The following is a 27,924-nucleotide window of genomic DNA, read 5'->3' as shown; positions in this document are numbered from 1 at the left end:
CGCACAGTCACAAATGGGCAGACTTGGTCATAACTCATATAGGAATTTATAGCTGTTATTTATTGGCCGGTGTTTACTGGGGCTCATAGTTTTATACCTATAAGCTGAGCAGAGACAGCAATTTTTCTTCCAGATACTGATCGTTACTGTGCAGGACGAGCCTCTTTTTATGGCAGATGAGATCAGAGGAGAGTTAAGGAGATTTATTAGTAATGCTAGCTAATAGTCCATGATCTCTGCTCATTATTGTGGTTTCACTATGTGTTAGAACACAGACAGCTGCTCCCACAACTAACAGTATGTCAAGGAAGGTTATTAAAAATCCTAAATAATTTGTAAAATTCACAATTTCAGTTTTCAGAGCTTTTTTTGTTTGTTTTTTCATTTGCCCAAGGTAAGGTTCCTTGCATTTGTTTGCGTGTGTGCGCAAGTGCTGAGGTCAACCTGTGTGTTCCTCTAGTTGTTACAACACCACTGATAAGCAGAGTAAACAACCATGCACTGTTTGCTCCCCTGCCACGGTCACATGATCGAGAACTCTGATGATAGAGAGAGTGTGTATGTATGTGTGACTGGAAGGGGTAATATTCTGTTTTGCTCCCATCTTTCCTTAAAGTTTCAGGCACTGTCTGCACCGTATTAAAGGTGTAGCTCCTGTGCTGTCTGGATGGCTAGCTTTAAGAACCAAGACCCCAGCTTTGATAACCTTTCCCCTGCTGTTCAGTTCCCGGGTCGAAGGTCATGGCTGCAGAGCCTCAGCTGACTTGGCAGATTGACAGTAGGTGTAGTGGCACTGGATGGTATACAGTATAGTGCGGTTTTAAGCCATATCTCCATCACCCGCATTCTCCTCTTTGTCTTTGCTTACTGGACTTTGTTGGTGGCTAGTATGTGTGCAAGCAGAGGCTGCATGTGTGTGTTTGTCTGTGTGAGGGGTCATTAACCTCATAGTAGCCTATAGGTGGTCTTTCAATCACTCTGGACTGTCCTAGACCACCAAAGGAGTGGTGAGTGCCTCAATTACATCTAAACAACTTGCAATGACTCATACAATGTTATCATTATTATTTTAATTATAATATTTCAGCTCTATCAGTCTATAGATTACCCCGCCTAACACTGGCTTGTACCATTGATTATAAATCCATTACCAATGTGTTACCACTTCCTAGAGATACTTTTGTATTTTGACTTGGTTATTTGCTAAAGTCTATTAATTGTTGCAGTAAAACTTAAATTATCTTAAAGACTAATTGTAAAATAAGCAGTTTGTCTGTGTATCCTGCTGTGCTTAAACCTGAGCTTGTATAGCTAGCTGGAAGAATGAGTAATTATGCTAAGCTAAGCTGACAAGCCACATAGGTACTAGCTTCATAATTACAATTACAAACAGAATAATTTCATTTAAAAGGTGGCTTTAGTACTTTTTTAACCACTAGGCTGTTGGTAACATGTGTTTGCTACTGTTTGCTCGCCTTTAAATCAACATCCTCACTGCTAACAGGTCTGGCAAACATTAGCTTCAGTAATAATTTGGCTAGGTAACTTTTAAACTTAGCAGATAATGGGACAAAATATTAATTAATCTACATAAAATATATTTAAAAATTGCAATATAATAACTCAAAAATTTTTAAATTACATATCTCTAAATTTAGACTTAGACGTAACAGGAAATTCCAAGATACTCAGCCAAGAAGTCAGAATTTCAAGTTATGTACCTCGAAATAACTCAAAATTTAGAGTTACACATCCTGACATTTTATGTTGAAATTTCAGGTTGCATACCTTGAAATTAGAATTTAATAATGCAAATTTTTCAGTTGCACATTCCAAAATTTAAACTTACTCAGTAGAAACTAAGTTACATTTTTTAGATATGGATCTTAAATTTGTAACTTCTTCAGCTGTAACTGGATACTAAGTCAGTAACTGAAAGTTTTGAAATAGCTAACTCAAATTTTTGAATAAAGCAAAAACTGTCACATTCATGAGCTTTGTTTCAGCAGACTCTTGAAAGAAAAGTCATGATATCTTCCTCATTCTGAGCATTTTTTGTGTCAGCCTCATGTAAATCTGTCAAAGCTGTTAGCTGCTTGTATAGGGGACCCTAAATTATACTTACACAGCATTTTTTTTAGCTTCCTAACTAACAGCTAATTGGTTTATGGTACAACAATGTCAGCATTCTTACATCTTCCCATAAACTTCAAGATAAAAATTCACATTTTTTTTACACACTTAAGATCATTATATTACACGCCACACACATCTCCATCAGTTATCATTTGTGTGACATATCCTTTTCCCAGTGTTTAGGTTTTGTGTCTTCTTGATGCTATGCCGTACTTGACATTATCAGCGGCTGTAGTCTAAGCTAGAAGTGTGACGTCCAAGCAAAATGATTCAAAATCGCTCCAAGGCCTGCGCTGGTTCCGACCTTTGTGCCTACAACTGTTTGAAAAGATAGAAGCAAGATATTATCTTTGTTTTCTCTGACTTTGTAAAACAGTGCACAACAAATCTGTTTCATTTTAACCCCACACACATGAACCTTAACATATACCATGCCCTAACAATGTGCCCATCCTCAGAGATTGTGTATTTTTGTATGTATGTGTGTGTAACTTTAAAGTAATTTTAACTTTAAGAAAGCACACACTGTAATAATACCAAGCTGTTTGCTGACTCTGATGTAAGAGTACCGTAAAAATTCTAATATCAGAGGCTGAAATGAAACTACCTGTCTACTGTACAGATCTTATATGACTGTATGGACAGAATTAGACTTGTATTATAGCTCTGTCTGTGAAGCACATCTTGAAAACATTACTCTGTAAAGAGTCAAAAGTTTACTTCTGGACATCCTTGGCTTTTTTAGTGCTTAAAATTCTGACAGTATGCTTGTGAGTCTTCTTCCATTTTGCTTCCTTTCTCTCTTTTGATTCGACATCAGGAAAGAAAAAGAGAGAAAACAAGAGACATAGATGTTAATCCATCATTTAAAAAGTAGGAAAATTAAGAGAAAGATTCCAATCAGAAAGCCTCATTCATAGACAGTGTATACGCAGATGGTGGGCAATATTTTGAGCTGTACTATATCTGAGTCACAAGAAGCTTTTGATGGCCCTGCAAGGGGACGATGATACCCAGAGCCACAGGGTCCCTGCCAACACAAATCCTGCTCCCCTCCACCCCCCACAATCCTTTGCTTCTGAGAAGAGGAGGGGGTGGAAGTAGATGAGTGGGTTGATGAGAGGCTGAACAGGCCGGAGGAGGGACACACAGGCGCCATGGCGATCCCTAAGACAACTTATCTCGTCTCTCACAATGATAGCGCCTGTCAAAATAACTGCCAAGATACACAGCCAGGCAGGAACTGGTCAACTCACAGGCCGTCCAATCATGAGGGCCTTCTCGCTGGGGTCCCACCTTAGAGGGCTCTCTGGGACTACAAGCAAACGTTATCTCTGTCTCATTGCTCACTAATAACTCAGACAGGTTGGGTTTAACTTGGCAAAAGCTTTATTGTGGGAATGGCAGGAAACAAAGCAATTAAGTTTAAAACCAAATGTACGTTGAATCAAATACCAATATGTCTGAGAAATTAATATAGGTTGAAGACACCTTGAACATTGATAGTGACTTTGATGTAAAATGAAGACAAATTAAACCTTAGGGAAGACATTGTTTTAGTCTGTAAGAATTTTTATAATATGATACCATATAGCTGCCATTTTCCTACTTTTGAAGACTTGTGCCATTTATTGTGAAGTGTCGCCACCTAGTGGCACAGTTTCTAGTGGGTGGCAAAATAAAATGTACATCTCGTGCAATTACAGGCATTAGAGACGTCTGTGAAAGTATTTTTGCTCTAACAAGAGAAGGATCCCCTTTCCATGTATATTATAAAGAAAGATTACATTATCTGTGTAACCAATACACGAAACAAATTATACTGGAACGTTAAGTTTTCTTTAGAGAAAACGAAAAGTATCTGTTCCCTGACCGGGAATCGAACCCGGGCCGCGGCGGTGAGAGCGCCGAATCCTAACCACTAGACCACCAGGGAGAGATAGCAATGGCTGAAGGTCTGTACCTTTTGTCGTCAACACGGTATCATGATTCGAGGTAAAGTTATGATAATATACGGACAGACAACCTGGGCCCTGTGCTTCGTACGTCGCTTACTACATCCAAGATCAAATGAAACATCCAAGACCAAATCATCGCGCTAACTCTGAGCTCGCTATTCCGGTTCCCCGAACACGCCTGTTGTTGACGATTAGTATACCTGGATGAAGTAATGTGAGATCACTGGGTGGCCCAACAGGGGCTACGCATCGATAGTAGAAACATTGATCGGCAACCCTTTGATTGGTCGGCGAAAATGTCGAAGGAGCGCGCTCGGTATTTTTCGGCAGCAGAGCAAGAACTCTTGAGTGAGGGATTTCAGGAGTTTCAGAGTTTAATTAAAACGCAAGGGAACACTGCAAAGGCTGCAAAAGCAAGGAGAGAGGGCTGGCAGAAAGTTGCTGACAAATCAAACTCGTAAGTAATTTAATAATAATAATAATAATAACAATAATAATGGAGTGGATTTATATAGCGCTTTTCAAGGCACCCAAAGCGCTTTACAATGCCACTATTCATTCACTCTCACATTCACACACTGGTGGAGGCAGCTACGGTTGTAGCCACAGCTGCCCTGGGGCAGACTGACAGAAGCCAGGCTGCCATATTGCGCCATCGGCCCCTCTGGCCAACACCAGTAGGCGGTAGGGTAGATTTATCATATCACACCATATTATCCAATATTATATTACATTATATTATATTATAATATGTTATATTATATCCCCTTTCACATTAGAGCCACAACAGGACCCACTAGAACATGGGAACAAGTAAAAGTGAAATATTCTACAGAATGGTAATATTTATCACTTATATTGCTTGTCGTCTCTTGGAAAGAGACCCTGGAATACTCTGTTTGTTTGTTCATAACAGCAACCAAGAAAAGGGCAGAGCAAAAAAAAAAGACAGGTGGTGGTCCTGCACCCCCTCGTCAACAAGTTGGTTAAGTGAATAATACCCTCACGGGAAAATCGATATCTCTCTATGAGCACACTGTCGCGCTGAGCTAAAGGATCCTGTCTGTCCCGCAATATACGCTGAATTCTGAGGACTCTCCTTATCAATCTTGCACCTTCCGCAATGGGTTGCTCGCGTAAACGGACAGGATATGACTGCGACAGACTTCCCAAATCCACCTTCGCTTTTATAGCCGTGGTCTCTCATCTTGATTACACGAAGTAATTTACAATTACTACTCTGAAATATGAATTACATCTGTAATAATCACATACATGTAATAGAATGTTAATAGTACATTTCCCTTTTTTAGGGAATGACCTGTATGTATCTGTGTGAAATCAATAAAAGGATCAAGTGCTGCATTATCTTTAGTTACATTGATGTTATTTATTTATGGTGAAACAGTGGTGGAATATCGCTGTTGCTTTCGTATGAATGACGCGGACATACCTGCGTGGCCGCGATCTAATCCTGTTTACATAAAGTAAACCTGCTCCCCAGCAGGTTTACGCTTACGGCTCTGTTGCTATGACAGCAAGTCCCGGATGGGCTTCGGGGAACCGAACGATCCAGGATCACGCGAAATCGTCAACAATCTCATCCAGCTAACTCACTTAGCGCGGTACGAAGAACAGGCCCCTAGTCTCCAGCCTAGTTAAATATTGCTAACACAACTTACCAAGAGCCAATTGGAGGTGAGCTGTCTGTGCTATATGTATACATATATATTGTTTTTTATGTTTTCCACTGGTTGTATATTGTTTTCTTTTCTTTACTTTTGCACCTTTGTGGTCCAGCTACCCAATTTCGCTGTGCAAGAAACCGCACAATGACAATAAAAAGCTCCAAGTCTCTCTAAGTCTAAGCTTTACCGCGCACGCGACACAAGAGGGCGTTGTAAGTGGGAGGATGCATACAAGGTATGTGGGAAATTTTAGGTACCTGTTTTTATGTCAAATATAAGCGTTTCGAGGCGTCGTTGCAAATCCGTGCTTGGCGTGAGAGGTTTATCTGGATGCATGAACAGGTATGCGCTATTTTAAGAAAGCGAATTTGCTTAATGAACGACAAATATATTCTTATTCTCACCACCAGGTTGCTATTGTCTTGTAAACAAAGTGGCTAACTAGCATCGTTAGCATCAGCTGTCTTGTCAGCTGGAGCACCTTTCACTTCTCCCGCGTTTGTTTGTTTGGTTTAAGCACATCAGGGATATCTTTTCTCGTTGTTGCACTGTAAAAAGAGGCCGAAAGCCTCTTTTTACGGAACCATTTATGGAGGATTTCAAATCATGCAGGCTGCTAAAAACTGAGAATGTGGCTAAATGGGATCGTAACGTTGCTTCGGATTGAGCTTTCCCTCAGTGGTTAGCTTCTCACCTGTTATGTAACGCCTTTAGGCTACACGTGGATGAACTGCTATACGTAAACCCGCTAAACTGTGCTACATACTACAAATATTAGTTTCGCTTTTATTTAACTCCACGGCGTTGAAGCTAGCCGGTAACTTGATACAACCATAATGCTTTGACTCTTTACATCAGCTGCTGAGAATAGACTTTATATTAAGTAGTAAAACAACCGTTTACAGTGTTTCCGTTAACCAGATGCAGGTGTGATTGTGTTTTGTAGCCGAGCGCTCCATTTTCCACCCTCTTCGGGTTATTGTCAGCTGACTGAGCTGACATGCCTATTATGGGATGCTTTCATCGCCATCCACTTAAGCTGATGGGGCTTCGCGATCGGTTATTGGGCTCTTGCAGTGCACTGAGCGTTGCTGAATGAAGAGATTAATCCGGTTTCTTCTTCACTCTGCAGGACAAGAAAGACGTGTGAGAGGTGATCTTCCCAGCCTTGTGTCTCCGCGCTTGGATACACACACTGCGTACGGATGTAAGAAGGTGGTTGTTTGTATGGATGCACGTAAATACATGCACATTTAGCACCCTGGCCTGATGGAAAAGAGAGACAGGAAGCCTGGATATTTTGCCAGGTAAGGGACTCTAGTTTTTATGCAGCTGTCATCTTAAGATTTGCATTTATTTTTTACCTCCTAAAATCGGCCTCTCATTTGTTGTGAATCACCATGTTTGGTGCTCAATGAGTTGATGTAATTATGTAATGTTTTTTTGCTGAACAATAATGATTTACCCATAGTTAATCACTACAAAGAAGCACACCCATCCCTTTGTGTTTAAAGGCTCAGGGAACAGAAGCTATGAAAATCTTTACGCGAGAATGATAGGTTGAAGGTGTTGGAAACTTTCAAATCTGTGAAAAATCTTAATGAGAAAATAGTTTCTTTAATCCCCTCTTTGTGCATTTAATGTAACTTAACTAATCTTTATTTTTCCTCTTTGTTTTATTGTCGAGGTTGTCTTTTGGAAGGCATGTGATCGTGAGATGTCCCTTCACACACTGAATAAACTAGTGCCACGGTCTACTCTGTGGCCTGGGTTTAAAGCTGTGGCTTAGCATGGTTGATTGATTGTAGACACCTGTGCCCTTGCTGGAGTAATGAACCTTGCTCAGCTGGTATGTACTGTGCTGTGAAGAAGGCACAAGCTGGTGCTCTTGGAAATTTTTAATGGTTCAGTTCAGTCATAGAAATCCAATAAAGATAATGTAACTCTGATTTCCAGCTGCACGGTTTTTATTCTAAGATTCTCCCAGGGTAGCTCTGCATGATTCATATGTCAATATAACCCTTATTTATCTCATACTGGGCTTTGGTGCAGTTACTACTTTCTTTGAGACCACCCTCCTTTAAAGCCGGCTTTTGCATGATTGGAAAGTTTGAGAAGCAGCTGCTCATAGCCAGAAAGGCACCCCAGAGGTGATCATGTTAGGGTATTGTATGTGTTCCTTGATATCGCAGAGTACCTGAGTCAAACAATATTTTTAAAAAATAAATGTTTTTTTGCTATGATGCACTCCTCCAACCCAGCCGTCTCTCTAACATGATGCCATCTATCACTACAAATCACTGTGCTCCTCTATTTCAGTGTAAACACAGCAATGAAAGGCATTTTAATTATGTTGTGGAGTTAGCTATACAAGCTATCATGTGATGCTGCTTTTTTTTTCTTTTTTTTCTTGTGAGGATAAACTAGTGGTTCTCAAACTTTACAAGGATATAAGTTGATCTGAAGCAGCTACTGATTTATTTCTTTTAGAATTTATTTATTATTTAATATAAATGGCAGTCGTGCATCACACGTGGGGCCGTGGCCTGCTGACGCAGTGTCAACTTTAGTAACAGATTTTTGACACCGTGTGAAACATGATATGAGGAAATGTGTGGAAAGAGGCTTACCGCAGTTGCGGTGTATAAAGTGACAAGAAATCTGCAGGTTGTCAACTAGGGCTGCCACGATTTGTCGACTATCAAAATCGTCGACGACTGATTTAATAGTCGACGTGTCGTTTGAAGCTTTGTAAGATCGCAAAAGACGCAGGAATAATAGCAGGATTTAAGAGTGTAATAACGGACTGAAACAGAAGATGGCAGCACAGCATGTACAAGGATGCCAGCTGCCGTTAAACCCCGAAGAAGAAGAAGCAGCTGTGTCCCAGAATTCATAGCGCGGCCCAGCTTAGTTTCCAACAATGGCGGTAGCTAGTTAGTTTTAATATTACTCTTATTATTCTTTCTGGGTCACAAAATAAACGTTTAACATATTTTCAGGCGAGAATGTAGCTGTGTAAACCTCAAATATCGGCTCAGTTTATCAGGACACCACATATTTTCAAAAGCGCTCCGACGTTTTCGGAGACGTCTGTTACCCACTAGCTCGATAGCTAGCCGGGGGCTAGGTCACTAGCGCCGTGAGAACACCGGACTCCCGGCAAATTGTTTTCAAACCCACCGCCATCTTTCGCGACTCAGGTTAAATATATATGAGTCACTTAGATAAATTAAAAATGTTATTGTTTGGCTTTTTTTTTAGTATTTTATTTGTTCCTGAGTAAATCGGTTTGGCTGAGATTAAAGTTATAGTTTTTACACAGCTGAATAAACGTCAAGCAGACAGCTGATTATCAGAAGTGTGAGATGCTGGAGAATATACTCCGGTGTCCTGTTATATTTTAGATAGCAAGGAGTTTATTAAACTTCACCGAAACAATCTGCAAATTTCATTAAAATTGAATAAACTATCATCTTGTCTTTATTTTTAGTTAGCACCTTAAAAGCTTAAAGCTGTAAGCTAATGATAGTTATATAAGAGCAGATGCTGCTGGTGCAATAAGCTGTAGTTTTATGTCCAGTGGATGATGATCTGATTAGTCGACTAATCGCATAAATAATCGGTGACTAGTCGACTATCAAAATAATCGTTTGTGGCAGCCCTATTGTCAACACCTGCTTTCGCGGATGTCGGAACAAATGAGGTGTGTCATCGAACTGCATGGCTGATTTAAGATGGGTAAACATTATTTTGGGGGTGTACTGCTTGTGCACTGAGGCTCACTTGCTGCTGGAAAACCCTCGCTGCACAATACTGCTCTTATTCTGCCTTGTCTAACCTGTTCTACAAAACAGTCTTATCATAGTGTAGAAAAAATATAAACCTTGTTTTTTCTTTTCTTTTTTAAAAACCCTTACAAACATGTAAACTAATGCATATGGAAGGTAAAACAATTAAATGCTTCTGTCATTGGATATACAGTAAAATATAAAAACTGTTTAATCTTGTGTATATGAGGTCATGCTTTATAGCTTAGTGAGCTTAATTCCTTCTTATGGCTCACGTTACTCACTAAGACTACACAGACAGTCTAGTGCGATCCAGCCATTTGTCATGTCTGTATTTCTTTTTCTTTTTCCCCCCATATGATTAGGTTATGTTGGAAATATTATATTATGGAGAAAAATGACTGTCATCACAATCCAGGCAGCCTCTAATTATTAGGTAGACAGCATATTAGATGTTAATGGGGGTTGCAGGCTTCAAACTGCTCATGCAGAGACACTGTGCAGTAGCACTGGTGCCTGTTTGTACAGAAAGTAGAACAAAAATAAGCGTTATCATCTAACACAGCCACTCCTGTAATGCGTATCTCTTCGGCTGCTTTGTGCCACCTCGCTTCCTGACAAATAGAGCAAAGGTCAATGTGAGGTGCACAGGGACAGTATTAACCAGCCACGGTACAAATGTCAGATTGGAAATGAAGATCAGTAAATTAAAATGCTGGTGGAATGGAACGTAAATCCAGGCCTGCCTTCATAATGTGGCACTTCACAGTTTTGTTTCCAAGCAATCCAAAATAAATTGAATTGAGGCATTATGAGGATATGAAGGTGGGAGAACTTTAATATCTGCAAAAGTTCCATCAAAGGTATTATTAGTCTTGTTAAATATCACAAGGTCTGGTATAGATATATGAAAGAATATGGCACAACTGTGCATAAATAGTCACACAAAGAGGCTCATATCAACTTATGTTACTAAAGTAACTGTTACTTTATTCTTACCAGTCAGACTTTAATTGCTTTTTGAGAAAATCCACACACTGATGACCATGTTTTCCTTTACACTATAAACTGCTTTGTGGCTTTTTTCTTTTTTTTTTTTTTAAAAAAAGGTGGTGTATTTGCACTAGTAGTTTTTCCTCATGCATCTTTGTTTCAGACTGTCTCACTTGAAGCATTTTAATTTGCATTAACCTATACAAAAAGTGTTATGAAGTTTGATCAATAGAAGGAGGCCTTCTGCTGTCTGGAAGGTTTCATTGCTGCTCTGGATACAAAACAAAATAATTCCTGAATGCCCTAAAAAAAAAGTAGAGCAGAGCAGAGCTCAAGGTTTTCAACAAGCTAACATATAGACTGGCTGTGTCCACACTGGGCCAGATCCATAGACTGAAGCCGTATTTGCCGCATGTTTAAGGGATATGAAAATTAATATTATTAGTAATTGTGTGTCTGTGTTATGCAAGGGCTGTTGTTGTTGTTCATGCCCTCTTTCATGTGTTTGAGTGAGCCGGATTGGAGTCTTTGCTGTGCCAATTCTGGCCCTCGGGCTTTATGTTTCACATTGCTGCTTTAAATCATTTAGCATTTGTTTGGATGTTCATTATCTTCATTGCTTATACTATACAATAAACCATAATTTGTCCATTCTCATTAATAACTTTAAAACATCCTGGGGTCTGTTTTGTGTTTAATTTTCTTTTTATTATGGTAGGAAGCAGTCACTGTTTAGAAACTCAAGAGGGAGATAAGAAGGGTTAAAGAGGAGATGAAGATGATGTAAAGATGAAGGCTGTGATGGAGAGCACTGAGAAATGCCCCTGAGTGAAACAGATGGCGTGCTGTTGAGAAATGCATCAGCAGATTCTTGAGTCCGCGAGCAAATGTGCGCCTGAGCTCTGTCTGGCTGCTGACTTATCGACCCAATCCTTCCTTTCCATTAAAGCACTTGAACACTTAAGTCGAGCCTTTTGCTTTTTCTCGTTTGCCCAGATTGTGCAGAGCAGCCTAACCACTCTCCCTCAATGCTTGTGACGAATCAGTTTGGTGCTGTCTTTTCTTAAAGTACTTAAGCTCTCAGCACGCCTCTGAGAGCCAGCATAATCCTTAAGTGTACAGCTAACCTGTGATTTCACTGCACTGCAGTGGCCCCCTGTAATGCACCCCAACACAATCTGGAGGCGGTGTACTTGATTCCCTTCCCTATTAATGATTAAAGAGGGAGAAAAGGCAGCGTCACAAAACAGCTGAAGCAGCAAAGTAAATGGAGAGAAAAGTTGCTGCTCATTATTAAAAACTTATTGCAGCACCTCTGACAGAAGGAATTAACAGTTAAAGTCTGCTGCATTGTCGATGCTAGAAAAGAAGTGTGGGCTCCCTGGTCATTACACATTATTCTGGAGCTATTCTAGATTATTCAGTAAACCTGATATCTGAAGCAGAAGTTCTGAAGGGTTTAATTTATTATTTCCTCTGCAAGCTAGCAGAATACTTTAAGTTATGGACATGGTTTTAACTGTAGGATTTAAATTCACCATGTTTCTACTTGATCTACCCCCCGGGGCATCTCATCAGGCTGAAGAGGCGGAAACAGCTCAGGGGGAGCCAATCGGAGAAGACTGTGAATGAACAGAATCCGGAAATCATCTCCTGTCCCGACATTCCAAATGACAGTGACGCCAACAAAAAGGCAGAGCTACAGAGAGCGACAGGAAAGCCAGGTAAGATGGTGACAACACACATTTCAAAGTTGCTTCTCTGAATGTTGGAATATACCCTAAATCTAAGTGGCTGCTTTTCCTGTTGAAAATGGTGGATGGTCATGTCAAACAAGGCAAACATTTCAAATGAGAAGGTCATTGTATACGCAAGTAATCCATGTAACGCAAAAGCTCTAAAGAGGCATCCTTAATATCGGCATCTTGTGAACGCAGAAGCCTCACCCACCTGCTGGCCAAATCCTGGCCAATCAGATGAAAGTTGGCTTAAAGGGAGAAGAGTTAATAGTTTCGGAATATGAATGGGCTCAGATGGCACCGATACAGTAAAAGATGAGGAGTCCACGAATACAAATATGGAGTTGGAACATAGCATTTTAGTTACCCTCTGATAACATAAAGACTGAATAATTTAGCATAAAGACTGTGCAGGCTGTGTGCACATCTCTGCTTGGGTTAGTTCTGTTTGGGAGAATAAGATTGCTGATCTTAAGCCCTTTACGCACTGAACACGTACAATCTGTGAATATTTCATGCGTTAAAAATATTTTTCGGACTCTCTTGCAGCTGTTCATGAGGGCCACGTCATTTCGGTGGAGGAATTTGCAGCGCTTTTTGTTTTGTTTTTTTAAACCAAGCACAAATTATACCAAACAGATCTGACCAGACAGATGCACCTGACAGCAAGTGCACTCATGGCTCAAAACACACACAGAGAATGATTATACAGTGATATGGAAATGATAAAATAATACTGTTTTACCTCAGGCACACAGCTAGACTCTGCTTCAGGTCAGTCGGCTCTCTGAAATGATTTCTCTGCCTCCTCAGATATGTTCCCAACTCTGCCAGCAAGACTCAAACTGCCCCACTGACATCCTGAAATATGTACGAAAGCAGCCGTGACACTGCTTTAACTCAGCTGTGCCCTGCCATGACAATTAGATAAACCCAAAATTTCAGTTTCTTCCCTTTCTTTAGAGACATTAGGACCAGCTCATCGTGGCTTGATGTCAACTCGATTGATTTTATTTATATTTTTCTACGGTGCAAACGCAACATGTTCATTGTGTATGTGCATCACACTACAAGTGCAAATCTGAAAAATTCGTAATTTTGTGTGGGTTTTTGGGTTTGTTTGTTTTTTGCAATGCACTTGGTATATAATGGCCTTTCTCAGTAATGTTTATCATCTAATGCCCTTCATCAGAATCGGTGTAAATTTATTTATAAGCGCATTTAAAAACAACACAGGTTGACCTTAGTGCTGTACAAACAGGAAAAAAGAAAAAAAAACATGTTGTGTGACTTGTCAATCAGATTTGTGGAAGTCTGTAAAACAAATGGTAGCCCTTTGGCTGACAGAAGGCTTTGTGGCACAGATGTGATCTTTTGAGGGTAAAGAATTGAAAATGCAAATAAAACTAACCTTGCATGTCAGCTTTACAGTTGAATAACAAAATCTTATACGGAGGAAGTTAAACTTTCCCTTGCTTTTACTAATCATAATTTGAATTGCATTTTTCCAGCAGCTTTCCGAACTTATTTTTAAAAAAAGATTTATTTATTTTTAACTAGAGTTGTTTTACACTTGCAATATACACTGATTAATATCTGAGGATCCTCTGTGGTAAAACAACCTCAGCAGTTTTAAACGGGAAGTTGCATAACCTTTATCCTGTTCTAGTATACCGTTAAAGATGATATTCAGTACTCTGTATTCACAATGTCATTTAGTACTAAGATTTGACGCTACTCTTGGAAAAATGTCATTATTGATCAACAATATTGTGCCACCCATCATTTCTTTATATTTTGCTGGGTAATCTTAAGGTCCAGGCTCTCAGGAGGCCAGTCCATGACTGACTGTGATCCATTGTATGATTTAATTTTCAGGTATGCTTTTACTGCAATAAAAGTGTGTTTAGGATCAGTATCACACTGAAAAAGATTTTAAACCCAAAATTTTAAATTTATAAGTCGTTCTGTAAGACCTGTCACTGATTTTCAGTCGGGTACAGAAACGACCCTTGCACCGAGGCTCTGATGAGGCTTCAGTAAACAGTAGATGTATCAACTGTAGATTCAAGTAAAGAAATAGAACCAAATTGTTTTTGCAACAGGCTGTTAGAAACAGAGTGCCTAAGATAAAATTTAAAACTGGTTCTTTAATTTGTCTTCTATGTGTAGGCACAACAATGGTTCATTCCATGAGTTAGGTGTCGTTTTATGCTTAAATAATCCAAAGATCATTGCCAAGTTTAAAAGATTAAAAAAATCCTCTCAAATTGGTCAAGTGCAAGGACAGGAGTGAAAACGAATAGAAAAAGCAAGAAGTATCTGAAGAAAAACTGAAAGACCTTCAGAAAGCCTGAAAAAACTATTGTTCAAGCCCACTGAAAAGATTATGAGGTCTGGCTGTTTGGAAGCAATATTGAAAGAGGGGTGATTTAAGGCTGTCTTTCCCCCCCCTAAATTTAATGGGCATCAAACTTTTTGCATGGTCGAGGTAAGCTTCTTATTAAATTATTATTGAGTCATTAAAATGACTCAGTTGAATTGTCATTGGTGTGGCTTTTAAAATATGCCAGTCAAAAAGTTGCGGTTGTTAATATTATTTTAACCAAATAAAACAATATTTAATAAGTGTGTACACTACAGATTTTATTACAAGACATCCTGTGGGCCAACATTGTCTTGTGTAGAAACCCATTATGACCTGCAAAACAAAAAGTGACCATTGCAACCATTATGGGCAGTGCGTGTCATGCTAGCATGTTTTGCTGGGTTTCTTTGGCTGTGAAAGAGCAGTGATAACTCCTGTCACAAGTTCAGTGGGTCAGCCAGCTGTAAAAAGCCATTTCTATTATAATACATAGTGCAAATGTGGTATTCTTTAGTGTAAAGGGCAAGAAATACACACAAACAAACTGTTAAGTCCCATTGACTAAAAGTCCTGCACAGTATAATATCAGTCACAGCCTGGTACAGGCTCAGTGAATAAAGTGATAGCGGCCTTTTCTTTGATGCTCTGTACAGTAAAAAGAAGCAGACGCAGCTGGAGTCTGGCCAGCTAATGCTTACTCATGCCCTCTGTATCCATGGCGGGGGCGGCAGTATAATGAGGCAGTCAGGGAGTGGAGCACTAATAGCCTGTGCTTTCCCGGCAGGAAGAAACTGCTGACTGTGGACCTTCTCTGCTACAAGGGTCAGATTATGTGTGTGTGTATATACAATAACCACTTCTGTGTTTGTAGTGTTTTGAGGCTGGATAATGATAGGAGATGAGCAGCTGGTACTGAATCACAGTCAGACAACTAAAGGCTTTTTAGAGGGTCCTCCCCCCCCCCCCATTTTCTTTTCTTTTTTTTTTCCTTTTTCTAACCCCAACCCCTGAAACATTGCTTTTTTTCTTTATTAACACAATTAACCCATTTATAAGACCTATATAACCCATTTATATAGCTCTTATAAGAAGTTTTTTCCTAATCATACTGTTATTTTACAGTCGTCCTTAGTCTACAGTCCTCTTTCTGTTCTGTTCTGTCAGATGATGGCTGTAAAGTTACCAACAAGGCAAAAATGGAAAAGACAAGGCCGCCGGGGACAGTGGAGTTCGTTGTGAGTAACATCATTTTTTTTGTTGTTGTTGTTGTTGTTGTTGTTTTTTTTTTTTCCTTTTAAGTAAGGTGCTGTAGACTTGCAAGGGAAGAGATAGAAAATTTGAGCTGTTTGCATTTAAAATGTCTCACATTTTTACAGAGGAGATGATTTGTGTTACAGGTGGGACGTGATGATTCCCTCAACAGCATCGCACTCAAGTTCAACATCACCCCAAATAAACTGGTCCAGCTGAACAAGCTGTTTTCTCGCAGTGTCTACCCCGGGCAGGTGAGAAAGCTGTGACACTAAGCATCAGCTGGATAATGTGTTAGAGCGGGTTTTCCACTAATTTCCACAAAGGAACACTTTGAAAACGCATATCTTGAAAGGGGTAGGGCGGCGATATCGGCTACACTGATGTGGACTAGGAATGAAAAGAATCTTCATCGTTTGATGGAAATGAAAATGATCACTGAAGGTTAAAAGCAAATATAGAAGTTTAGCCCATTTATTATGTCATGCTGCTTTTTTCCCCTGTTCATTACTGATCATCTAACTATTGGTTATCTGTTATTACTACAGAAACTGTTTGTCCCTGATGTGACTCAGTCAGAAACTGAACTCAAATCTCCGACTTCCTCTGATCCCATCGCTAAAAACGTGTCAGAGAAGTCATCACAAGTAAGTCAAATAACATTCATTATATTACTTGGAGTACTGTGATCATACACAGGACTTCGGCATGAACCAAAAAAGCTAATTTAGCCTCTATCATGTGACATACCATACACCCCGAGATAAGTATTCCAAATTATAGAACCTTTACCCGTATTGTGGCCATTCAAGGACAAAAAGATTGTTAAAGGGTATTTGAAGGTTTTGGTAGCATGTGCTTAAAATGCACTGTAAGATGTGTATTTAGAACTACATTTGCTTAAATTAGTTATACTTGAGGTAATTCTTGAATTACAGTCTTGTGCATAAGTCTTGAGCTGCTCCACTTTATATTTTGCTTCCAAGAAGTCAGTGTAACCCTGTTTACCCTTAATTAATAACAGTAAAGACAATATCACTGGGTCGGCAGTAGTGCGAGGTGTAAAAATCAGCAATGAAAAGCAACACCATAGTAAACTTTGCACAAGAATGCGTATTTGTATTTGCAGTACATCTGTCATACAGCAATTTATAATACAGACTTTCTTAATAAGAAAGTCCTTTCTAAAGTCTTTCAAGTTATCAAGAAGTTTTCAAGCTGCTTTTTTTTTTCCAAGCTGCTTTTTCACCCTATTGCAGTTCAGACACTTATACCTGACCATTCAGATGAATGTTTTTGTTTTTGCTTTTTTAAGCCTCTTAACTCTGCGACCTGTACATCATTCAAGCATAAAAAGGCACCTACCTCAAGTGCTTAACCAGTGTTGTCTACACACAAGAGAACTTAGCAAAGTTATATCTTTAGGCACTTTGTTACTAGCAGTCTAGTGCAAAAACATGTAATTTGTTCTGATTTCCTTGGTTGAATCAGTTTTAAAGGTATAAAGATAGTAACTTTGTAACAACAAGGTGACTCCCAAAGAGCTGTTAGCAGAAAGCTTACCATATCTCAGCATGGTGTGCAGTGTGAGATTTGAGGAAAAATGGACAAGTGGAGGACAAAAAGTGACAGGCCTAAAACACTATCAACAGCAGATGAAGGGAAGTCAATAATTTTGGGGGGCAGAGTTATTGAGGAGTGGTAGAAGACCAGCAGCAGCTTCTGGTCCAAGTTATGTTTCCTCAGGACATGGAAGTGCAGTCTTTACCAAGACGTTGGTGTTGTGGGTCCAGGTGAGGTTGGTGGAGATGTGAGTGCCCAGAAAACCTTGAGAAACCTGAAGGCAAAGACAGATCCCACCTATACTTCATTATGAATTCTTTTGTCTTAAGGACGCTCAGCTTCACATTATTTTCTAAACACCAGCGGGACAAGTTCTCTATCTCCGCCCTGTATCTCTGATCTCTGATCTCCTTTAGGGATCAGCCCAACGTCATTGGCATGCTTGACAATGAGGTTGGTTGGGTGGATTGATGTGCAGTCTGATGTGTACTGGGCGTAAAGTAGGAGGCTGAGAACACAGCCCTGCAGGGATCCAGTGCTGAGTAACATTTGGGGGTCTGGTCACCTAGTCAGACTGATTTGAGGCCGGTTGGTGAAAAAAGGTGGTCACACCAAATATTGACTCATTAGAATTGTACAAACTGTGTTATTATTTTATTATTAACCTTTATTTTACCAGGAAAAGTCCCATTGAGATTAAAAACCTCTTTTCCAAGGGAGTCCTGGCCAAGAGGCGACAACATGTTAAAATTACAAAGTTACATACATGATTATAAGTAACAATTACATTTTAAAAAACATTTTTCTCTGGCTCTCTCAATTTGGACTTAAAAGCATTTAATGAAATAAGATCTGCTATCTTCCAGTCTTTTTGCATCATGTTCCATGTAAAAGGGGCAGCATAAGAAAAAGCCCTCTTTCCCAGTTCAGTTCTGGCAAATGGAACATTGAGCAGAAGAAGATCGCTTGAACGCAGGCTATAAGAAACAGTACTCCTCCATGTGAGCAGATCGCAAATATAGGTGGGCATTTGTCCAAGCAGGGCCTTGTAAATAAAGATGCACCAGTGATCAAACCTCCTGGAGGACAACGAAGGCCATCCCACTCGAGCATACAGATCACAACAATGGGTCAAAGCCCTACAGTTTGTAATAAACCGTAAAGAGGCATGATATACTGAGTCAATCTTATGAAGACACTAGGCGGAAGCATTCATGTACAGCAGATCACCATAATCTAAAACAGATAAAAATGTGGCATTTACAAGACGCTTTTTTGTCTCAAAAGAAAAGCAAAATTTGTTTCAAAAGAAAAATCCTAATTTTAGTTTGAGTTTTTTCACAAGATTGTCTATGTGAGATTTAAAGGTCAGAGAATCATCAATTAAAAAGCCAAGATATTTATACGTATGCACCACTTCTATGAGGTTTCCCTCAAGAGTGGACACCAAAGGGACAGTTTGAGGAAATCTCTTCATGTTTGAAAACAACATTAGCTTTGTCTTTTCAGCATTAAGAACCAATTTCAGCTCCAGAAGTGTGTGCTGAACCACATCAAAAGCTTTCTGCAAAGATTCTATTGCCTTTTCAAGGTTTGAGCCAAAGGAATAAATAACTGTGTCATCAGCATAAAAATGCATACTAGCATTTGACACATTTTGTCCCAAATCATTTATATACATGATGAACAACAGAGGTCCTAAAATTGAACCCTGTGGCACCCCAGTGTGAATATTCAAAAGTTCTGAGCACAGATTTTCACATTTAATGCATTGAGTCCTGTCACTCAAATAGTTAGTGAACCAGGAGACAACATGTCTAGACAGCCCCAAAGAAAGAAGCCTATGCTTCAAAATGACGTGATCCACAGTGTCGAAAGCTTTTGACAGGTCGATAAAGAGAGAAGCGCAGTGCTGTTTTTTATCCAGAGCAACAAGTATGTCATTTATCACTTTTGTGGCAGCCGTAACAGCACTATGCTGTTTTCTAAACCCAGATTGCATTTTTGAGAGAACTTCATTAGAGTACAAGAACTCTTTTAATTGCTCACTGACGAGAGACTCAAGGACTTTTGCCAAGACACACAAGTTTGATATTGGCCTGTAATTAGTCAGAATGGCTGGGTTGCCTCCTTTTAATATTGGCGTAACAAAAGCAGACTTCCAAACAAGTGGAATTTCTTTAGTTTGGATTGAAAGATTAAAAAGGATCATAAGAGGTTGTGCAATGTAATCAGCTGCTATTTTCAGAAAATAGGGCTCTATTAAGTCTGGCCCTGGGGGTTTCCTGTGATCTAAGGCTTTAAGAGCTTTATGCACTTCCTGGACAGAAAAAGGAGAAAAATCAAAAAGCTCCCCAAAATATGTTTGGGGTTCTGTACAGGGAGTCATGGGGGCTGATCCAACAGAGTTAAATAAAAAACCAGTAGCTACGAAGTGCTTGTTAAAGCTATTTAAGACCTCAGTTCTGTCATAAACTGGGACAGAATCTTTTAAAATGAATTTTGGAAGAGCCTGTGATATTTTATTTATAGATAAGGACTTAATTACTTTCCAAAATTTCTGAGGGTTATTGAGGTTTTCTGTAGTAACAGATAAATAGTATTCTGACTTAGCCTTCTTGATAAGTGTCGTGCATTTGTTTCTTAATTTCCTAAAGTCTAACCAGTCAGTCAGGGAATCATTGTTCCTAGCTTTTGCCCATGCCACATTGCGCTGATGGATGGACTCTGATAATTCCGATGAAAACCAAGGGTTCTCCCGTCCCTTGACCCTAAATTTTCTGGCAGGTGCATGCTTATTTAAAATCTTCATAAAAATTCCTTTAAAATAAGCCCAAGCCAGATGGATGTCTGGTATCAGACTCAAATTCAAAGATTGTGTTCTTGACTTATGTACAGTATATCCTTATGTTTGTACCTTTGAAACAAGCCGTACTAAATAAAAGCACAACATTAATCTCTCTGATCTCTGCCTTTCAACATCTTTCAGTATGGCGTTCCAAACTGTAGGTCAGCAACGGCCCTTCGCCGCGAGCTCTCCCCAAGCTCTGAGGACGAGAGTCCATTAACGGTCAAATTCATAAAAATGAGCTGCAAGTACTTCACTGATGGCATGGTAAGAAGGAAAATTCATACTGGGTTAACAAGCAGAAATGTCCAAACTGGTGAATTATTGCATCTCATGTATGAAGTTAGACTTATTTTAATTTTTTATAATTCCACACTGGGGGAAATTTCCTTGTTACAGCAGCACAAGGAACAGTAAAAAAAGGGGAATTAAAGATGTAGTAGAAAACAATGGTGTACAAAACAAGACAAAATACTACACTATATACAGATGGTTACTATATAAAGTAAAATGCAATTGGAAACATCAATATTTAGTTTTGTCTTTGATCAAATTGTCACCATCTTGCTGCCTCTTTGTGCATTTTGATTTTTCCAGGGTGTTGTTGGAGGCGTGTTAATTGTGACGCCCAACAACATCATGTTTGATCCGCACAAGTCGGACCCCCTGGTGATCGAGCACGGCTGTGAGGAATACGGCCTCATCTGCCCAATGGGGGAGGTCGTCTCTGTAGCGCTGTACGACGACGTGTCGCGCATGAAGCTCAAGGACGCTCTGCCATCGTAAGACCTCTCTCCGTGTCACTTGCCACATTTCCTCCTTCGCTAACCGTTCCTCTCAACTCGATTCTTATTCCTCCTTTTTTGTTCCTCCTTCCCGTTTCTGTTTTATGAGAAATAAACTGCAAACTAAGATATTACGAGCCCTTCAAGCTTTTCAACGTGTTTCCTAACATGCTCCTGAGATTGTCATCTTAGCTTTGTTTCACTCTTTCCTCCATAGCTGTTAATCAAAACTCTCTCCAGTGCAAGATCAGACTTTTTACTTTCCCATTTTCACCTTTTTTGTTCTGTTTAAGCTTTAAGTTGCTGTTTCACATCACATTTACTACTTTTAAGTTGTATACCACATTAATTTCTGTTGGGCATTTTTCTTTTTTCTTTTGTTTTCCCATTTCTTTTTTTTTTCTTTTTTTTTTTTTTCCCCCCGCAATTCTGTTTGTTTGTTTGTTTGTTTTTTTCCTCATTCTTAATTGCGGTGTGTGTGGTGCCACACCGTGAACTCACAGAGACCTACCCCAGGATCTGTGTCCTGTGTACAGGCCCGGAGAGTGGGAACAGCTGCCATCAGAGCAGGAACTAAACCCCTTCAGTCGCTATGAAGCTCTGAATCCCAAACAACCAATAGTTCTGGATGACATTGAATCAACCCTTTCTGAAACTGGTAGGATATGAAGTTTGTGTTTGTGGTCCACTTGTGGTTGCTTTTTTGTCTGCTTTTATGGTTAACACAAGCTACTTTTCGTTAGCTAGCCCATTAATGAAAGGCAGCTTGCGAATCTTGAAATCCAAACCTGAGACCAAATATTAATTTATTTTCAACGATGCTCAGTTGACATTAAAAGGCTCAAAGTGTGGGGGGAAAAAAATACAAAATTCCCCACACCACCAGCATCATCCTAAACTGTTGACACAAGGCAGGATGGATTCACGGTATCGTATTGATTACACCAAATTCTGACCCTGCCATGCAAAAGAAATTGGGATTGGAAAAATGTTGCCTGGTCTGATTAGTCTCCAGTCTTTTGCTGAGCTTGTTTGTCTCTTTTTAGCTGACAGGAGTAGCACCAGGTGTGGTCTTCTGCTGCTGTAGCTCCTGACTTCAAAGATGCGTGGCCATTCTCCTCAAGACATTTTCATTTTCACCCAGAGAACCGCTGCTCATTGGATACTTTCTTTTTTCATTTGCCGTAAACCCAAGAGAGTGTCTATATGTCTATGTGAACTGAGCCTCTACCATGTGATTGCTTTTTTTTTAGATATTTTCTAATCAAGAAATTAAGGATTTTACTACCCGTACTGCTTTACTAATGTTGAAGTATAAGGAGGGGGGTTGTAGTTGGGGCATTTGACACTGATTTCTGACATATGCTAAATTTAATCAAAACCTGTTTTGATAACAGTGAGTACAGTGGGCGAACAGACAGAGAAGTCTCCATCAGATGAAGGCTTTACCGAGCTGGAGCCAACTGTCAACGGGAGCACAGACGAGGCAGAGGGGACATCCTGCAGAACACTCGACAGACACCAACATGAACTCCTAGGACAGAGTCCAGGCCAGGGAGACCATAAGAACCAAACTCAAGGGAAGCTGGATGATGAGGAAGACGAAGGTGTTGCTCAGAACACCACCATCGAGGATGGAGAGTCGATACAGTCCTCCTCAGAGGCTGAAAAACAGGGTGACTTGCATAATAAACCTACAAACCAGATGGTAACTGAAACCAAAGACGCAAACTGTGAAGGAACTGAAAAGCTGCTAAACGGTGTTGATGATAAAATAACAAGTGCACCAGTGGACCAAATCAGGAGGCAAAGTCTGAAGCAGGCTTCAGAGGTTGATGAGACGTCTGGCCCAGACAGACCAGCAGAGGAGGACGAACTCAGTGAGGAGGAGAGGCAGAAGAAAACCTATGAGTTGGAGATGAAATCCTGGCTACTGAAGAGAATGCAAGCTCCAATAGAAGGTACAAGATTTCAGACTTCGATGGGACTAAAATAAAGTTTCAGCATGAAATAGCTAAACTCTTTATTTTCTCCATACCTTGCAGACATGCTTTTCTCATCAGAGGAGAAGAGCAAAAACCCACCAATGTTCCTCTGCTTCAAAGTTGGGAAGCCAATGCGGAAGTCCTTTGCCACCTGCATGACCTCTAGCCCCGCCCACTCATTCGGGGGCCGGGAAAAGCAGCCAGAATATTGGTTTGCTGTGCCACAGGAAAGGTATATTTAAATGTTTTATATAATCCTAGTGCCAGTTAAATGCTGCAAAAATAACTGTGATGTAAGCTGTGTTGAAGGGGCATTGGTTTACTAATGGTATATTTGCGGCTACACTAGTCGGCAGTCTCCTGATTTTGTGTGTGTGTGTGTCTGCGGTAGGGTGGACGATCTGTATGCCTTCTTCGTTCAGTGGTCCCCAGACGTGTACGGGAAGGAGGCTCGAGAGCAGGGCTTCGTTGTGGTGGAGAAGGATGAGCTGGACATGATTGATAATTTCTTCAGCGACCCTGCATCTTGCAGCTGGGAGGTATGCTCGGGCCTCCAGCTCACCTCACCTCATCTATTTTCTTTTTCAAGCTAACACTACAGTGGTGTTTTGCCTTTTTCAGCATTTTAAAAGCACCTTTGTCTTGCAATCATTTCTGTTCTGTTTGTGTACTTGTGCGCTAGATTATCACCCTTGATGAGGCTAAACGTAGGCAGAGTTTTGGCAGTATCGATGTAGACTTCTCTATGGATGCACTCCCCATGCTCATTGATACAAGTGATCTGCTGCAGGATACACACATTGAGAAGGTAATCTTCAAATATCCAGACATGCGGCTGCTTTCTGAACACTTTAACATCTCACTTGGTGAAAGGAATTTAAGGAAATTCAGTTTTTCAGGGCTAATGGTGTGTACGTTTCCCCAGCTGGCCTGTCGTTTGCCTGCCCGTGTGCAGGGCTATCCATGGAGACTGGCCTACAGCACAGAGAAACATGGGACCAGTCTGAAGACTCTGTATAGGAACCTTGCAGATGTTGACAGTCCTGTGCTGCTGGCCATCAAAGACATGGATAACCAGGTAGACATAGTCATCATAGATGTGAAGTGTTTAAATAACTGTGAGCTTTAGGAACGTGACATCAGCATTAGGTGAACAGAATATGAGACATCGGGAGGTGAGTAACTTCAGATGGTTTGACTCCTAAGCACAGTGTTGTTGGCTTGTGTTTTATTGCCTGTATAGATTCATATCTGTTAACCCTCAAGCTGACAGTGACAGTCACATCATCTTAGCGTTTTAAAACCAAACCAGTGGACACTGCATACTCATATGGTTTAGAGCTACTGAGTCTATAAAGTCAGCAGAAGAGTGTTTGATGAGGTCATAGTTTTCACTTCCACTTCATTTTGAAACAAGGGGCCCCCTGCTGGCCAATATAAAGAGTGCAGTTTTAAGGCATTACTGCATCACTCTGTTACTTTCCAGACTTTGCCTATCTTCTTATATGGTTTAACACTTTACGCAGGCCACCTGGAGTTATTTTATAACTTTGGGTGTAAAATTGCAAAATAATTCTCATCTTTCAGGAACCATTTGAATTTTCTCTTTTGCCCAAAATGCTTGAGGAGTTATAATAATGAGAAGCACACATGGGAAAAATCTAGGCGGAGCTGGTTTTTCTGTCTGCATTCAGACCGCAGTACCTTGTGAATGATTTGTGCTATTGCGATGCACCAAATTTCTCCATGAAGCTCGTCTGCTCTGCTTTTCGAAGCGTTTGATTTTTGTGGGTTAAGACTAATTTCAAATGTACTAATTTGATTTATGCTATGGCCTGAGAGAGTGGAATCTGTGTGATTATTAGTCGTAAGGAAACTTGATTTCAAATCTAATCTGACTCTCGTCACAGATCTTTGGGGCATTTTCAACTCATCCTTTCAGAGTGAGCGAGCACTGCTATGGCACAGGAGAGACCTTCCTCTACAGCTTCTGTCCTGAAATCAAGGTTTGCGTCCAATCAGTTCACAAGCTCACTCTGGTTAGTTCACCCTTAATCACTAAAAAGATCTCAGTAGCGACTGTGCTGCTTTGCTACTTGCTTTCAGGTGTACCGCTGGACAGGGGAGAATTCCTACTTTGTGAAAGGCAATACCGATTCACTGCAGATGGGAGGAGGAGGGTATGTACAGCTACCTTAGTTTCAATTCAAGCATCAAGTTGTCTCAATAATCTAAATCCTTGGGACAGAAGAGTAGAGACAGTAGAGGGTTTGATAGTTGTCAGTAATCAGCACTGCCTTCCTCTGCAGTGGTCAGCTGGGTCTGTGGCTGGACGCCGAGCTGTACCGAGGGACCACCACCAAATGTGCCACCTTTAACAACCAGCCACTGTCCTCCCAGCAGGACTTTAACATCCACAGTCTGGAGGTCTGGACCTTCGAGTAAACCCATCTTCTCAAACTACATTCACTCTCCCTAAAACCTTTAACATCACCCATTTCTATTATGCACCACTTGGAGGCAAACCTAGCTACCCACAAATGACGCTAAATGTTATGTGAATGAAGTTCAGAAGCCCCTCGTGGAGCCATGTTGACCGCCGGCCGCGCTGTGTCTTCTGTAGCCTGTTTTTGAAGTGAGTGTATTCAGCAGGTAGGCTGGCGAGTTTGTCTGGGTCACCGTCCGTTCAGAGGTGAAGATGTAAGAAAATGTTTTTTGCTCTTGGTTCATTGGCTGCCTTAGACATCAGACAAAGCCTCCAGCTTCCCCCAGCATGCAGACTGCCTTACCACCATAAGCTTGTGAGGAGAGATTGAAGGTGAGGATAGCTGCTTTTTGTCTTTTTCTCTTTGTTTGTTTTGACCCATGTTGCTGTGAGGGCTAAAGAAGCCAATCTGCTGACGATACTATTGAGGTGATCCCTATAAGAGCTGATTTTTAAGTCTGCGTGAAAGAAAAAGGAGTCCGACAATACCACGTGTCTATTTGTTAATAAATAATTGTTAATATAATTTGTATTTTGGGGAATGTACAGATGTGTGTACTGAAAATACTTAGTGGCTTTTTTTTTTTGCTTTTTTTTTTCAAATGTTCAAATCACTCGCCATCAAATTCAGTTTGGCTGGAATTGTTTACAGTGAAAGAGTTCACTTTCTGTGAAGGACATCTTGTGAACGCCGTCTTTATCTTTTTATTTTGAGTTTGTTCATGTGAAATGAGTGAATTCCTCACAACTGCGCACAATGTTGGCATTCCCTGTGTCCAGTCCAAAAACCGCTGACGGAGCCAGGAAACACTTGCAGTGACCAAATATGTTCTGTTTAATTAAATAATTTCATATTTGTCGTGCGCTCGTCTTATTTTATAAATATATTTTTGCATTCTGCTTTTACAAAGAATGTTTGCTTTATTTTTCCTTTTTTTTTTCTCTCTCCCTCTCTCTCTCTCTCTGTTGACTTTTGCCAGTATTGAATTCCTGCCTCTAAATGAGTAATGTAGACTCTTATTTGTGGTCTGTGTTGTTCAGAGACTTGCAGCCTGTAGAAGTTTAACATGATGTCACTTTGCACTGCAGGATAAATTGATGGCCCGTGCTGTGTTGTACCCTGAAGCTTTTCTACAATGTAAAATTGTTACTGAATGTCACTACAGGAGGGAGTCCAGCCTCCTTAAAAAGGGATGGGAAAGGGATACACTTTTTTTTTTTCAATGCACATTGATATGCCACTAACTAAACAATCAGATCTACTAACACAGGGTGAAAATGTCCATTTGCGCCCTCTGTATCTGACACAGGCTTGTAGTGCATGAATATGCAATACTGCAAACATCTGACACCACTGACAACGATCCCTGCCGTACTAGTCACTATAACGCTGGTTAGCACTTCATGTTGAATTGAGCTTGGTTGTCGTCGGCTGTTCAGTGTTGTAGCTGTGAAGTATTATTTCTTGTGAATCCAAAACTGCTGTGTTCTGTGATATCATGATCTATTTATTGTGTTGTCACTGCAACTACATTTAAAATTAAATGTTAAATATATACAAATAAAATATTGGCAGTGTGTGGTTTATATCTTCCACCTCTTCAACAATCAGTGATTATTAAAGAAGATGAAACACTTGGAGCTTTTCAAGCTTGTGTCATGTTTTAGACTCATTCTCATCCTAATCACACACTATGTATTAAAACACAATATTAACCATAATTGTTTTAGTCGTACCTTTTTGGATTGCAGTTTAAGAATTCTCAATTATTTTGGTAGGTCAGAAGCAGCTTTTTTGGAAGTCAGTCATAATTTACATTGTGTTAAACATTCTTTAAGAATTGTGAATATTAAAATAAAATTATGTTGAAATATAGTCCCGATCAAAAGTTTAAGACCACCTGAAAATTGCAAAAAATCCTATTTTGCATGGTTGGATGGATAATAACACTGCTTCACTGCAGCAACATCAGGTAATCTCCATATACGGATTCCTGGCTTTAAGTTTTTGATCTACTGCAGAATATTTTTAAGGGTGTTATCTACTATAAAAAACCATGCCAGCAAAATCTCCAAGTTTTTCTGTTTTATCCTGTTACTTTGACACAAAGGCATCTGCTGTGATGCTTACACATCTGATAAAGTGGCAGCTTAATTTTTTTTATACACAGCCTACAAACTCAGTACAAACTAACTGCAGAGAAATAGTCAAATAATTTTGAATTAAATATTCTTAATTTACAAGGCTTAGAGGGTTCTTTCGACAGGACATATCCTAGATAAATGGACAAAATTATAATATTTCTGACTGACTCAAAATGGAACAAAATCGAA

The 27,924-nt window shown here is 40.0% G+C and overlaps 1 protein-coding gene and 1 non-coding gene across 10 annotated transcripts; one reads left to right on the top strand and one right to left on the bottom strand.

Moving 5' to 3' along the window:
• The first annotated feature begins 869 nt into the window (after positions 1 to 869).
• Positions 870 to 27,157, top strand: ncoa7b (nuclear receptor coactivator 7b). Of its 9 annotated transcripts, none has more exons than XM_085381694.1 (17): positions 870 to 1,007; positions 6,915 to 7,089; positions 12,145 to 12,290; positions 15,838 to 15,908; positions 16,071 to 16,178; positions 16,473 to 16,571; positions 20,477 to 20,602; positions 20,933 to 21,117; positions 21,624 to 21,778; positions 22,518 to 23,081; positions 23,166 to 23,337; positions 23,497 to 23,644; positions 23,788 to 23,913; positions 24,031 to 24,183; positions 25,016 to 25,111; positions 25,212 to 25,285; positions 25,415 to 27,157. In XM_085381694.1, the coding sequence occupies exons 2-17, from the start codon at positions 7,052 to 7,054 to the stop codon at positions 25,548 to 25,550; spliced, it is 2,397 nt and encodes a 798-aa protein (XP_085237820.1). In that variant the 5' UTR covers positions 870 to 1,007; positions 6,915 to 7,051; the 3' UTR covers positions 25,551 to 27,157. The 9 variants fall into 9 exon arrangements, with proteins under 9 accessions (XP_085237820.1, XP_085237818.1, XP_085237821.1 ...); XM_085381692.1 differs by lacking the exon at positions 870 to 1,007 and adding an exon at positions 4,402 to 4,551; XM_085381695.1 differs by lacking the exon at positions 870 to 1,007 and adding an exon at positions 5,588 to 5,792.
• On the bottom strand, positions 4,001 to 4,072 carry trnae-cuc (transfer RNA glutamic acid (anticodon CUC)). Its single transcript has one exon. It is a non-coding gene; the product is annotated as a tRNA-Glu (tRNA).
• Positions 27,158 to 27,924: the final 767 nt, after the last annotated feature.

This window comes from Rhamphochromis longiceps, linkage group LG15, assembly GCF_057381845.1.
Source record: "Rhamphochromis longiceps isolate RC_006_pf linkage group LG15, R_longiceps_female_GT1.1, whole genome shotgun sequence".
Lineage (NCBI taxonomy): Eukaryota > Metazoa > Chordata > Actinopteri > Cichliformes > Cichlidae > Rhamphochromis > Rhamphochromis longiceps.
The sequence above is the reverse complement of the archived record's forward strand: the minus strand, read 5'-3'. Positions and strand labels throughout refer to the sequence as shown.